Here is a 12,389-nt window from a genome sequence, read left to right on the forward strand (position 1 = left end):
CAACATGGTGGCGGCTGGAGGGGGCGTTACCAAGGCAACGGTTAAGGTGACAGCAGGTAGGTGAAGCGACACACACACACACACACACACACACATACCGACACGCAATCAGCCGCTTGTCGTTGTTGTCTCTGGTGTAAACGGTGAAAGTTTGACGGATTGAAGTTCACAGGTGAGTGTGTGTGTGAGTGTGTGTGTGTGTGTGTGTTCAGCTGGTTGTTAATGTTGTTCAGTTTGTGATCATTACTGTGAGTTTTTGCTGTTTTTATTAAATGAACCATTTAAATAAGGCAGTCAGGATCATTTCCAAAATGCTGTCTTATTTTTATCTTGTTGAAGATGAAATGGATTGAATCAGTTCGTTTGCAGATGTGATGGAGCGGTACGAGTCTCTGGGCCTGGTCGGGGAGGGAAGTTATGGCGCCGTGCTGAAGTGCCGCCATCGAGACTCCGGCCGCCTCGTCGCCATCAAGAAGTTCTTGGACTCCGACGACGACAAGACGGTGAAGAAGATCGCCCTGAGGGAGATCAAGCTGCTGAGGGTAACGTCCTCCTGACCTTTAGTCTTCCAGTAAAATCCCTCCAGGCCTTCAAAGTCATCAGTCCTTGTTTCTCCCCAACGAAGCGGCTGCGTCACGGGAACCTGGTGAACCTTCTGGAGGTGTGGAAGCGCCGTCGACACTGGTACCTGGTGTTTGAGTTTGTGGAGCGGACGCTTCTGGAGGATCTGGAGCAAAATCCAAGTGGACTGGACCTGAACACCAGTCGGCAATACCTGTACCAGATCCTGAGGGCCGCCGCCTTCTGCCACCAGCAAAACGTGAGACAGCCAAGACCTCAGGCCTCCAACACCACCAGACTTCCTGTGCTCATGTTTGGTCTCCTCCCTCACAGATCATCCATCGTGACATCAAACCGGAGAACATCCTCATCTCTCAGGGGGGCGTGGTCAAACTGTGTGATTTCGGCTTCGCCCGGACGGTGGCGCTGCCCGCCGAGGGCATCGTCTACACCGACTACGTGGCCACTCGCTGGTACAGAGCCCCCGAACTGCTGGTGGGGGACATTAAATATGGAAAGTAGGTGTCTTCGTGTGGACCGCTGGCTGTTAGCTGCTTGTCTGTTGGTTCAAATGTGAACGTGTTTGTGTTTTTGTCTGTTCAGGCCGGTAGATGTTTGGGCTGTCGGTTGTCTCTTACTGGAGATGTTAACAGGTCAGCCTCTGTTCCCCGGAGACTCAGACCTGGACCAGATCTACCACATCGTCAGGTGCTTTGGTGAGAAAACCTCAGAAATGTCCCTTTTTTTTATCCAAACACCGTCGTCCTTTTGAATCCTAATTGTCTCCTGTAGGAAACCTGACGGCTCATCACCGGGAGCTTTTCCACAGGAACCCCGTCTTCTCTGGGGTCAGGTTGCCTGAATGTTCTGGCCGAGTCCCTCTGCAGCAGCGGTTCCCTACAGTCCCATCCGCGGCCCTCCACTTAGCAGAGGTACATGAGTCCAGTCCAAAAGCTCTCTGGATTACAGGTTGAGAGGTTCCTTGATGATCAGGATCCACAGGATCTCTCTCTGATCCCTTTCAGAGGTGTCTCCAGATGGATCCAGAAAGTCGAGCTCAGTGTTCAGAGCTTGTAGAAGATCCTCTGTTCACAGTGGACTCCTTCCACATCAGGTACGTAGGTGTCTGTTGCAGCGAGTATCGACCTCCTCACCGAGCTGCTGTTTCTGTTGTGTTTTTCTATCTTTACAGGTTTTCAAAGGAGCTGAACGCTAAGATCCAAAAAGACCTCAGAGAAAACTCCATCCTTCCCCAAATCACCAAACTCTCAAGAAAAGAAGTGACGGAGAAGAACCAGAGAGCTAAAGACAAGAAACAGCGGGAAGGTACCGAATGTGAAGTAAACAGGGAAAAGAAAAACAAGAAGGAAGAAGAAAAGGTCGAAAAAACAGACGCAAAGGAGCCTCCGAAGCTTTTTAAAACTGTTCGGAATACCTCAGAACGTCTGACGTCCGCCAGACTGGTGGCCATGAAAAGTAAAGCAGGAAAAGCTCCGGCTGCAGAGTCCTTTAAATCAGCTAAAACCGACTTTCCTGATTGGTCAGAAGGTCAGAGCAAACATAAACGTGGGAAGGTTCCCTCTCCAGAGCTGAAGGAAGACCGTTTAAAAACAACTCATACAGAAGGTTTGCCCTCAAGTGTCTCGAGTGCAACTGAGAACATCTGTAGATCAACACAAAATCCAGAAAACGGCAAAAACAGGAGCAACACAAAAATTAAAGCGTCCAAAATTTCTCACTCAACCACCAACCGATCAGATGTGAGTTCACCTTCAAACGTCTCTTTGGAATCAAAGATCGGTCGAACAGACTTGGCTCTTCATGCGTGGCCACCAGGCGATGACCGCACAACCCCAACAATCCCATCAGCCACTGAGCCATCAAAAGAGACACGTCTGCCCGGCAAACTCTCAAAAGGTCTTCACAAAGAGAGGGAACTCTCAACTTCAACCAAAACCAAAACTCAGCAGCAGACGTTTAAGAATTCATGTAAAGTTATCAAAGAGGAAACCACCACAGCAGGCGGGAGCAGCGGTCCCCACACCCTGAAAGTCTCAGATAAAGAGGACAGACAGGATTTAGAGTCTTCAGTGAATCAGTCCTCGAGTTCCAAACAAAAGAACAACAGCAGTGAAGTTGGATCTGAAGCAAAGACAACAGATCCAGATCCAGATCCACCTTCTTCTTCAGCGAGTCCAGACGACAGACCTTCAAAGAGAAGCTTCATGCTACACAGTGTGGACCTCAGCACGGTCCATTCCTCTCCACCTCGCCGGCCCACCTCCAGGTACGGAGGCTGGAAAATTCTCAGGCCAGTGAAGTCAGAAGCATCTTTTGTTTTTCCCCTTTTCCTTTTCTCAATGTTATTTTACAGGTGTGTGGACAAGTCAAGGCATCACGGCGGTGTTTACAGTCGACCGAGCCAACAGTCAGACGTCTTTAAAGCATCAGCAAGCGCACAGGTAACACTGCAGATTATCATATTACGCCATTTCCTGTTTACAAAAGAATCAGAGGAGAAAATCTTACAGTGACCACGCCCCCTTTCAGGCGTCAGACAAGAATCTGATGAGCGAACGCTCCTTCCTGTCCGATCACTGTAGCTTTGCTAACAGCGGGGGCGGCACTGTGGCCGAAAAGAAGCCAGGCGTCCATTTCCCACATCTGAGAAGTTCGGTTCTGCCAGAACTCAGAAAAGCTGGTAAGTAAGACGAAAGCTCACAGTAAACACATCCAGAACTTACTGCAGCATCAAAGTGTGACCTTTTGGGGTTTAAAATGATCAGTGGGCCTGAAAGTTACACACATTCATTCATCTGCTGACTGAACGCGAAATTCAGTGATGATTTGTTTAATGTTTTTCCAGGAAAACACAACAGAGCCGTCACAAAAGACCGGAGGAAACACAAACAGCTGGGACACAACAGACGCACACCTAAACACACATCCTAACACAACTTTTTATTCCCTGCTGACTCTCTGAATGCAGATTCCTGTTCTGTCAAACGTTAAACCAAATAAAGGAAATACAGGAATGATGTCATGGCTGACGTGCACTTTAATACCAGCAGTTAATTTTTATTTATCTTATGAAGTGAATTCTTTTTCAAACAGGTTGTTCATATATATCGTTTTTTTAACACAAATCAGTTGTTTGGTATTAAAGGAATAAAGAAGATTTTTAAAAGATTTGTAAAGTTTCCTTTTTAGTGCACACTGATTAAAATCTTCAGATGACCAAATATTACCAAAGTGAAGCAGCTAAAACATTGAAGGCCTGAATTAAAACCACAAAACTGACGTGATGTCATTTTAAGACTCGTCACTCGAGTCCTCCGAAGAAAATGAACCTACGTTCAGCCTGTTTCTGGCCGCTCTCCTCGGGAGCATCTCTGCCGATTCGTCGCTATCTGTGAGGCCTCCTATTGGCTGAGACCGAACCCTGTTGAACCCTGGGAGAGCGGCGGCGCCTCGCCTTCTGCCGTTGGTCAGCAGGAAGTGGAGGGGGTGGCCGTTGGCGGCTGGTCCAGCTCTGCGGTGTTCAGTTGGTGCTTTCTTGATTTGTGGCTTCGCACTTTTGGACACAACCTGAAAACAACCGGAGGGATGAAAAAACATAACATGAGATGGAGTCAACAAAAGGAGCGATTGGTGCACACTTTATTCAGTACACCTGAATCCACAACACGTGTTCCACCTTTGACGTCGTTATTTAAGGTACCTTCCTGTTGATGGGCCGAGGTGCTGCTGCTGTTGTTGTTGTTGTTGTTGTTGTTGTTGTTGTTGTGGGGTCTGGCAGGACGACGGGGAAAATCCTGCAGGTGTCAACGGCTGCACCGTCGAGCTCTGGAAGCTCGATGTCTGGAGTGGATGGAGCTGAAATAAAAACAGCTTCCAGTTTATGATTTTCTCTCTTTTTACTGTCACATCTGCATTTCTGTTCAAACATTTAACAGGAAATATTCACTTTTTTAGAAGATGAAGGAAAACGAATAAATACTCGAAATCGATGAATGAGGAAAATCATGAATATAATTGATGGCTTCTCTTAAAGACACACAAACGCCTTATCAGGTTTCCATCACTGTGTCCGAGGTCGGCGGGTCGGCTGGCCTTCGGTCTGTTTGCATTAAGGCGTCATGTGATCCGACAGCCTGTCATGCATTTTTCATGTCGACACACAGAAGGTGTGTTTTCCTTCAGCCGGACTCTTTTGTTTGCTGCAGAGCTGCTTCAAAGTCAAAGCAGAACTAAATCTAAAAAAGAATAATCACCAATCAGAGGAAGGGTCCGTACTCACCATGATTCAGGTCCAGACTGTGAGCTGTGAGGAGGAGGAGGAGGAAGGTGGACGGAGCAGCCAACCTGCAGGACATGACTTTAGACAGGACACAGGGAGGACAGACTGAAGACTGACTGAGGAAGATGAGGGACGAGGAAGGGCAGGGCAGGAGGATGTCTAGACTGAAGTTTTGTCAGGAGTTGTTACACAAACTTTGTTAATCCGCTCGTCTTTTTAAAACTTTGTTCGTTTACAGAGACATCGAACGCTCTGACTCAGAGGCCTCACGTGCCTGATGAGTTTATGGTCCCAGTCCGAAATACAACATGATGTTCATTACTTTAATTCAGAGGAAGGAGGGGAGGGGTTAGGGGGCGGGGCTACAGTGTGACTGACAGCAGCTTGTGTAACTTTATTCAGTGAAGCCTTAAATCACTAAGTCTCCTTTAATTCTCTGTCGTGACGCAGAGAGACGCTCACCTTGTTGTTTAGTTACTCTGAGGATGCATTTATCATCTTTTATCTTCTATATTATTCATTTCTGTCTGATTTTTTTTATTCTTTGTATGAGCCAATCAGAAGAATGAGGTTTAATTCATCTCAGCTGGAAACTGTTAGATCTTTTTCCTCACCTTTGACACTTTGATTATTTGATTTTTTTAAATAATCGTTGTTTTCTGTCACATTAGATTTTCGGTTTGTTTGTGTGTTTGTGGAGATAAACTTTTGTCTCTTTGTTGGTTCACACCAAAAAAAAAAGTTGTGTGTTTGAATTCATGACTGCTGTTACACAACAGGAGCCACAGGTTTCCTCAGTGCGCACACACACACACACTGATTGTTTGAGGCCCGGTTTCCATGGCAGCGAGTGTTTGCTTACACACCTACTGCACAGTCAGTGTGTGTCTCTTTGTGTTGATCCTTTCTCATTATCTCATCTTAACTAAACAAAGAGGGATTTTTTTCCCCAGATGTTATTTCTGTCACATTAAATGACCGGATTCTAAACAGATTTATTCACGTACAAAAGAAAACTTTTTTTTTTTTTTAGGAAATGGGAAGAAATTCCCTAATATTATAAAAAAAAAAAAATGTCGTGAATACGATTAATACTTGAAGTGAAAGCTCATAACTACGATTTCCAGAATTTCTTACATTTAGAAAACTGGTTGAACTGAAAAATGAAAAGAACAGAGCTGAGGTTTGGAATAAAAATACAGTAATTTATTTTGTAAAAATTCATAAATAAAGTTCTTTGATTCATGAACTTTAAAGTGCAAAAATCTGAATGCAATTCAAAGTAGAGTTGCAGAACTACAGTTAGTGAGGAGTGAATCATTTACATTTTAACAACTGCTGTATGAACAAGAAATAATAATTTTTTTTACTTGTTTTAACAGAATCAATGACTCTTAAATTATGACGACGGCGCTGGTAGAGGTCTAGGTGAACTTCCTGATGAAGCGCAGTTTGATGTAAGTGATGGTGAGGAAGCAGATGGTCATGAGGCCCAGAGCCAGGTGGTTCTGCCAGAAGCCCCAGGTGGAGTAATCCACGCCCTGAGTGGTCAGAAAATCCTCCCCCGTGCAACTGCAGACAGCACCATGTGACGGAGTGACGTATAAATAACATCAGTGCTGTTAAATCACATTAGAATTAAAAGTGTCTTACTCGAGTCCAGGTGGAATCATGCTGCTGTTCACGGTGGAACAGAAATTCAGTCCAGAAAATTCATTAATCTGCAGAGCCTGGAGAGACAAGTCAAAAAGACCTTTTCATCCAGGAAACGTCCCATCAAAGACAGAAGACTGACAGACGGCCGGTCGGCTTCGTACTCACACTGAGGCCGTATCTGGGAATACTGAGGTACTTCAGCCAGGACAGCCAGCTGACGATGGAGGGAAGGTTCACCAGCAGGCCTGCAAAGATCTGCAGACGGACATTTACGCTGAAGATACTGAGAATCGGACAACATGTGTTTGTGTCTGTTAGTGTGCGTGCATCACCATCATGAAGACGCAGGCGATGGTCATGAAGATGTTGGCGATGGCCACCACTGTCTGGTCGGCGGAGATGGCCAGAGCCATGGAGGTGGCGGTGTAGGCGACCAGCATGGTGGTGAACATGAAGAGGAAGAAGGCCTCGACGGTGGGCTTCAGGCCTGCACGCACACCAGAGGAACAGCGTTACACACAAACCAAATCCAGGGACCAAATCTGAATCAGTGAGTAACTGGAGTTCACCGATCATGAAGTACGCCACGCAGCTGAAGACGATGGCGGGGATGGTCCTCAGCGTGATGATGTCAGACAGCATCTTAGACAGGAAGTAGACGGACAGTCTGTAGTAACCGCTGATGTATTCGTGACTGTTGGACAGAAAAAGGTTTCATCATCATAAATGAAAAATGAGTCATCTTCATAGATGTTTAAATAAAAATGTCCGACTCACATGAAGAGTTTTCTCTCAGAGATGAAGAGTTCGGCCGACGACAGCGAGCTGAAGCACTGATTCACTGTGATGAAGAAGAGAGCGCCAAACCTGAAAACACAACCGCAATCTGGTTAATACACAACCTCACCCAACACAAACACACCGGAGCTGAATACCTGTTTTGCATGCCGCTCTGATCGTCCTGGACGTCAAAGAAAATGGCTCCTACCACCAGAGCGAGGAACAAGGTCACCACCACCTGAACCGAGCGAAGACAGTCATTAATACGAGTCAGAGAATCGTCAGCTGCTCAGAGTCCATCCTCCATCTTTGATCTCTGCATCAGTCCTGTATGTTTCTGAAGTTGGTCTGACTTTATTCTTCATCAAAGTAAGAAGAAGGGACATTTTCCCGTAGACTTCAATGAAACCTGACTTTTAAAGTGGGAATGACAGAGGTGACCTGTTCTCACCTGAGCCACGGAGGTCTGGGGGTTGAGCATCAGGTTGCGGAAGGTTCTCTTGAGGACCCATCTGAACTGGGTCAGGAAGCCGGTGTTGTAGGTGATGGTTCTGGAGCGAGCCGTGGTCGTGGTGGTCTTTCCCTGAATGATCCTTTCTGACAGAGAGATGGGGAACCTTTAGACCACATTACACTGACAGAGATCCTGCGCTGCGGTTCCACCCACCCAGATCTGCTCTGGTCTGTTTATAGTACTGACAGTTCCTGTACTCCTCCACCAGCTTCTGCTCGATCCCCCGTCTGGACATCGACACAGAGTCTGAGTCTGGATCTGGACAAAGATGGAGACTTAAGAAAACAACAACGGATGGGGGAAAAGAGAAAACAGCCTTCCATCTGAACGACAGACCTCCACCGTCCAGGTTGCTGTAGATGACCGCCGTCGATTCTCCGTTGATGACGTCCAGGAAGAAGTCAGCAGGGTTGTTGTGGGGCTCACAGGTGTATCCTGGGAAACGGAGTCCAAAACAAATGAACATCACCTTCAGCTTCACATCAGATTGGGTCACACTGAGTTACCCACCGATATCGGAGAAATACTGCAGAGCGCTCTGTGCCGGCCCGTGGTAAACCTGACGGAGCAGAAGAGAGATGGAGTGTGAGGCAGGTTCAGCTGAGGCGGCTCTGGACCTGCTCTGACCTTGGCGTGTATTCATGAGGCACCTGTTTGCCGGAGACCAGCAGGGTGAGGCTGTCGAACAGGCGGTAGATGGAGTACCGAGGCTGGTGGATGGACAGGATGATGGTGCGGCCGTTTTTGGCCATCCTGAGGAAACCGGTCAAAGGTCAGGGGTCAGCTCTGCTCGCTGATGGAGCCACTGGTGCGGCAAAACAATAAACATGGTAGAAATGTGTCGTCTTTATGAAAACCTCTTGAGCAGCAGCAGCACAGAGTTGGCGGTGCTGGCGTCGAGGCCCGTGGTGGGTTCGTCCAGGAAGAGGACGGACGGGTCGATGATCAGCTCCATGCCGATGTTCGTCCTCTTCCTCTCGCCGCCGGAGATCCCGCGAATCAGCTGCGTCCCCACCTGAACAAAGACGTGGCTCAGCGGCTCCCCTTTGTGTGTTTGTTTGTCTGTTCGTTTCTCACCCACCTTGGAGTCGGCCACCCGGGTCAGTCCCAGCTCCTGGATCAGCCTGTTCACCTTCTGCTCCTTCTCCTCCTGGGAGATGCTGGACGGGAGACGCAGCGCCGCCGAGAATCTGAAGTTTTCTCTGACGGTCAGCGTCCCCATCACCACGTCGTCCTGCAGACGGACAGCAGACATCATATTTGGCTGTTCCTGGTACCACTGATGTGACCTTTGACCTCCTGAGATCACGTGAGGCTTCCTGAAGCACTCTTGGCTCAAAGAGCTGCTCCCATTGTGTGCAGTCATTTCCTGCCTGGATCAAAGCTGGACGGATTTCCTGTCCGGCTCACCCACCTGCACCACGTATCCAGACAGACACTTGAAGTTCGGCGGCTGAGGAGCTCCGTTGATCAGGACTTCTCCGCTCAGACCGGCCGGGTCCTTCCTGGCTGCCAGAACATCCAGGAACCTGAACCCAGAAAGAGCTGGGACTCATTCGGCAGCCGCTTTAAACCCATCAGGAGGTTTCATGGAAAATAAAATGTTAGTGAGACTCACGAAGACTTCCCACTTCCTGTCGCTCCCATGATGGCGTTCAGCCCCGGAGTCATGATCCCACTGAGAGAGAAAGAAGAAAAAACATTTCCACATTCATTTAAATCACGTTTCCACAACTGAAAAAGTCCAGATGTTCTGACACATGCTAAAAAAAGTGACTCTGCAGTTTCAGTTCTGCATCTTTGAGGTGACTGTTGGTGAACTCACTGATTTCTGAGGAACTGCGAGACATGCAAAATGTGATCGTTCTGAAAAAAAGCATGTTTTTTGTTTCCCAGTTGGCTGAGTCATCTTTTGGTTTTTACACTGAGTGAACTGTGACGCAGCAGATTTATTCTGATTCTATCAGCACTTCAGAAATTCAGTTTAAATGCTTTGCTTTTTTGGAACTTCACCAACTTAAACTCATAAAATGTGACAAAGCTGCATCATCCCAAAGAAATGACGACGAATACCCCCAAAATGAATTATTGCTCATCTGACTTTTTCACTCTGTAATTGTAATTTCTCGGTGTGGGATGAATCTGAATTTGGGAAGTTATGGAAATCTCTTCCCTTTGTTCACGAACGATGAGTCGACACAAAGCAGTCTGAGGAGATGTCAGATAATTTAAAGAGGAAATTGCGTCAAAAACACTTGAAAGCAGATGTTCAGACTGAATCCACCTTCAACTTTGACTCAGATGGGTCAATGATTACACACATGGACAATAAAACACGTGCAGCTGTAAACTGAACGCACGCAAAGACTTTTTTGTAACAGACATAATGAAAGACTTTCATAAGGCAGGACAATCAAAGACGATGTGAGATCTGAGTCATGAAGGTTTGGACCAAAGGACACGTTTCCGTGTGGCTGCTGGAGCTCAGCTGGACTTTCTCAGCATCCTGCTGTTGTTGGTCTAAGCTCAGACTCATTGTTTTCCTTGCAGCTTCTGTATGAATGTGTGTGTCGCTGCAGAAGTAAAGTCGGAACCTGACAGAATTCATTTCCTTCCTTGGCCCCCACAAACGTGTGTGTGGGCGTATTTAATCCAAACGGGCCTCAACGGAGTCACGTTGGACTCGCAGGTGAACTGAAGTCGGCACGCAGACCTCAGTTTTCTGAAATCAGAACTCAAACTGACGTGTTTGGATAAATAAAACAATTCTGCAAAGTTTGATTTATTGGCCGATAAAAGAGAGGATTTAGTTTGTACTGACAGAATCCCAGCAGCTTTAATAAAACAGAAAACGTGATGTTCTCACTTCAGATCAATCAGGATGTCCTTGGTGGTTCCCTTTTTCCGGCACAGACAGTTCCCACCCTCGGTCACCTTGTAGTGAATGTCGTGGAAGCTGACGGTGGCACCGCAGCCCTGCTGGGCCGAACCTGCAGACTGAACAACAGCTAATAAAGCAAAAATACTCGGAGACGTCTGCTGTGAGCGTTTGGAGGCAGAGAGGATGATACCTGGAGTTTAGATGCTCCGTTCATCCTGAAGCTCGCTGCCTCTGTTCACCTGAACACAAGAAACATTTTACTGATTAAATCCTTCGAAAATCAGAGTGTCAGATTTAGAAATATCTCCTCAGGCTCCGTGTTTGGCCTCCATGCTGCTGGATGATTAAGACCTGGAGCACCGGAGTCCCAGAGGAAAGCCCAGAAGGCTGTTTGTGTTTTGTGTTATCTGCATGTTGGAGAACGCACAACAGTTCTCTCTGCAACTTTTAGAAACTATTTGGTTTCATTTTTTTTGTTTAGACACAAAAACAGTTTGTTAATCTCTAAATCAAAGTCAGGCAGCGGTGAGCTTCTGGAGGAATTTGATTCAAACTGTTGTTGCTGTGAATGTAAATATAAAGCTTGAAGGTTTAAAGTCCAAACTTTACTGTCAGTGTTTTTCAGCTCCTCTGAAAGCTAAAGTCAAATATATTTCAGGTTATTCAGTCAGAAAAAGAAGCCTCAACGGGACGAAGAGAAATTTCACTTTATCCTCCTAAAATACTGAAGCTGCTGCTCTGAACGCTGAAATTAAAAGAGTCACTTACCAGCTTCTGACAGAAAGACGGAGCTCAGAGTGTGTGTGTGTTATAATCCGAGTTTATGACTGAACAGATAAGAGAAGTAGGCAGAAAGGCAGCTGACTCTCTCTCCTCCACACAGAGGGACGATCAACAGATGTTCATCAGAACTTCAATATTCAAAAGTTTTTATTAAAAGTTCAATAAAAGCTCATTTCAGCTGCTTCCTCTTCCTCAGAGGACGAACCGTCTGATTTACTTCACTTTAAAACTTTATTCTGTCTCTCCACATTTTAAACAATCAGTTAATTTGTTGTTGTGTTGTTAGTTTTTTTGTTTCTTTGTTTACTGATAATGACATTTTCTTACTCTTTTAGAGACTTTTAGGGGGTTTTGTGGTTTTGATGTTTGACTGTCTTCTAATCTGGGAAATAAAAGGAGAGGTGGAGCTGAGCTGCAGCGCCGCCTGCTGGTCGGACGACACAACAGCAGTGCTCATTGGTTTATTTTTGGGGGTAGCAGGTCAGAAACTGCAGTTTGTTTCTGCGTCACTCTGTTTTAAATCTGAAATCACTTTGCATGTTTGGTCTGTTACAGCGTGGCTTCTGTTGTCAGTGTGTGTGTGTTGGAATCGTCACACTTACACACTGATTTCATAACATCTGAAGGTCGACACAAACGTTGTGGGTCACAAGTTTTTATAGCTCGAGTTGTGTGTGTGTCAGCGTGCCACTGACACATATTTGACTTTGTGTATCTTGTGTTGTTGTTGTTGCAGGCTCTATATTTATCCCCACGTTAACCAACTCCTCATGAAATGTGGCTCAGTTTTATTTGATTTATTTATCTCAGTTCAAAAGCTGTAAATGAGAAAACATCAGATTTGTGTGAAGAAATAAATGAAGACCGTCTCTGAGGAAATAAACACAATGTGGAAAATATAAATGACATTTCAC

The 12,389-nt window shown here is 46.2% G+C and overlaps 3 protein-coding genes across 3 annotated transcripts in view; 2 read left to right on the plus strand and 1 right to left on the minus strand.

Moving 5' to 3' along the window:
* Positions 1–12,389, plus strand: part of LOC115058578 (myelin-oligodendrocyte glycoprotein-like) — a 279,510-nt gene that overhangs the window by 50,805 nt on the left and 216,316 nt on the right. The gene's annotated exons all lie outside the window — the stretch shown is intronic.
* LOC115058770 (cyclin-dependent kinase-like 2) lies at positions 99–3,513 on the plus strand. Its single transcript, XM_029526265.1, has 13 exons — positions 99–172; positions 370–542; positions 626–820; positions 895–1,079; positions 1,165–1,277; positions 1,354–1,493; positions 1,587–1,675; positions 1,754–1,841; positions 1,881–2,109; positions 2,752–2,848; positions 2,936–3,023; positions 3,112–3,262; positions 3,428–3,513. The coding sequence occupies exons 2-13, from the start codon at positions 375–377 to the stop codon at positions 3,511–3,513; spliced, it is 1,629 nt and encodes a 542-aa protein (XP_029382125.1). The 5' UTR covers positions 99–172; positions 370–374.
* On the minus strand, positions 6,157–11,500 carry LOC115058550 (ATP-binding cassette sub-family G member 2-like). Its single transcript, XM_029525925.1, has 19 exons — positions 11,461–11,500; positions 10,883–10,931; positions 10,678–10,808; positions 9,430–9,489; positions 9,226–9,340; positions 8,893–9,045; positions 8,669–8,826; positions 8,462–8,564; positions 8,322–8,370; positions 8,148–8,246; positions 7,965–8,069; positions 7,749–7,894; positions 7,453–7,535; positions 7,295–7,384; positions 7,087–7,211; positions 6,850–7,004; positions 6,683–6,772; positions 6,515–6,591; positions 6,157–6,433 (listed from the first exon to the last, which is right to left on the minus strand). Exons 2-19 carry the CDS (start codon positions 10,904–10,906, stop codon positions 6,286–6,288), a joined length of 1,911 nt encoding a protein of 636 aa, XP_029381785.1. The 5' UTR covers positions 10,907–10,931; positions 11,461–11,500; the 3' UTR covers positions 6,157–6,285.

Source organism: Echeneis naucrates, chromosome 18 (assembly GCF_900963305.1).
Source record: "Echeneis naucrates chromosome 18, fEcheNa1.1, whole genome shotgun sequence".
Lineage (NCBI taxonomy): Eukaryota > Metazoa > Chordata > Actinopteri > Carangiformes > Echeneidae > Echeneis > Echeneis naucrates.

What these genes read in the sequence shown, in the direction of transcription:
- LOC115058770 (XM_029526265.1), top strand. Translation starts at nt 375, where the DNA reads ATGGAGCGGTACGAGTCTCTGGGCCTGGTCGGGGAGGGAAGTTATGGC. An exon ending in GGGGACATTAAATATGGAAA is followed by an intron (nt 1,080 to 1,164) that starts GTAGGTGTCTTC and finishes TTGTCTGTTCAG; the next exon opens with GCCGGTAGATGTTTGGGCTG. An exon ending in CTTTCCTGATTGGTCAGAAG is followed by an intron (nt 2,110 to 2,751) that starts GTCAGAGCAAAC and finishes CTTCTTCTTCAG; the next exon opens with CGAGTCCAGACGACAGACCT.
- LOC115058550 (XM_029525925.1), bottom strand. Translation starts at nt 10,906, where the DNA reads ATGAACGGAGCATCTAAACTCCAG. An exon ending in ACAGGAAGTGGGAAGTCTTC is followed by an intron (nt 9,341 to 9,429) that starts GTGAGTCTCACT and finishes TTCTGGGTTCAG; the next exon opens with GTTCCTGGATGTTCTGGCAG. An exon ending in TGTCTGGATACGTGGTGCAG is followed by an intron (nt 9,046 to 9,225) that starts GTGGGTGAGCCG and finishes GTCCGTCTGCAG; the next exon opens with GACGACGTGGTGATGGGGAC.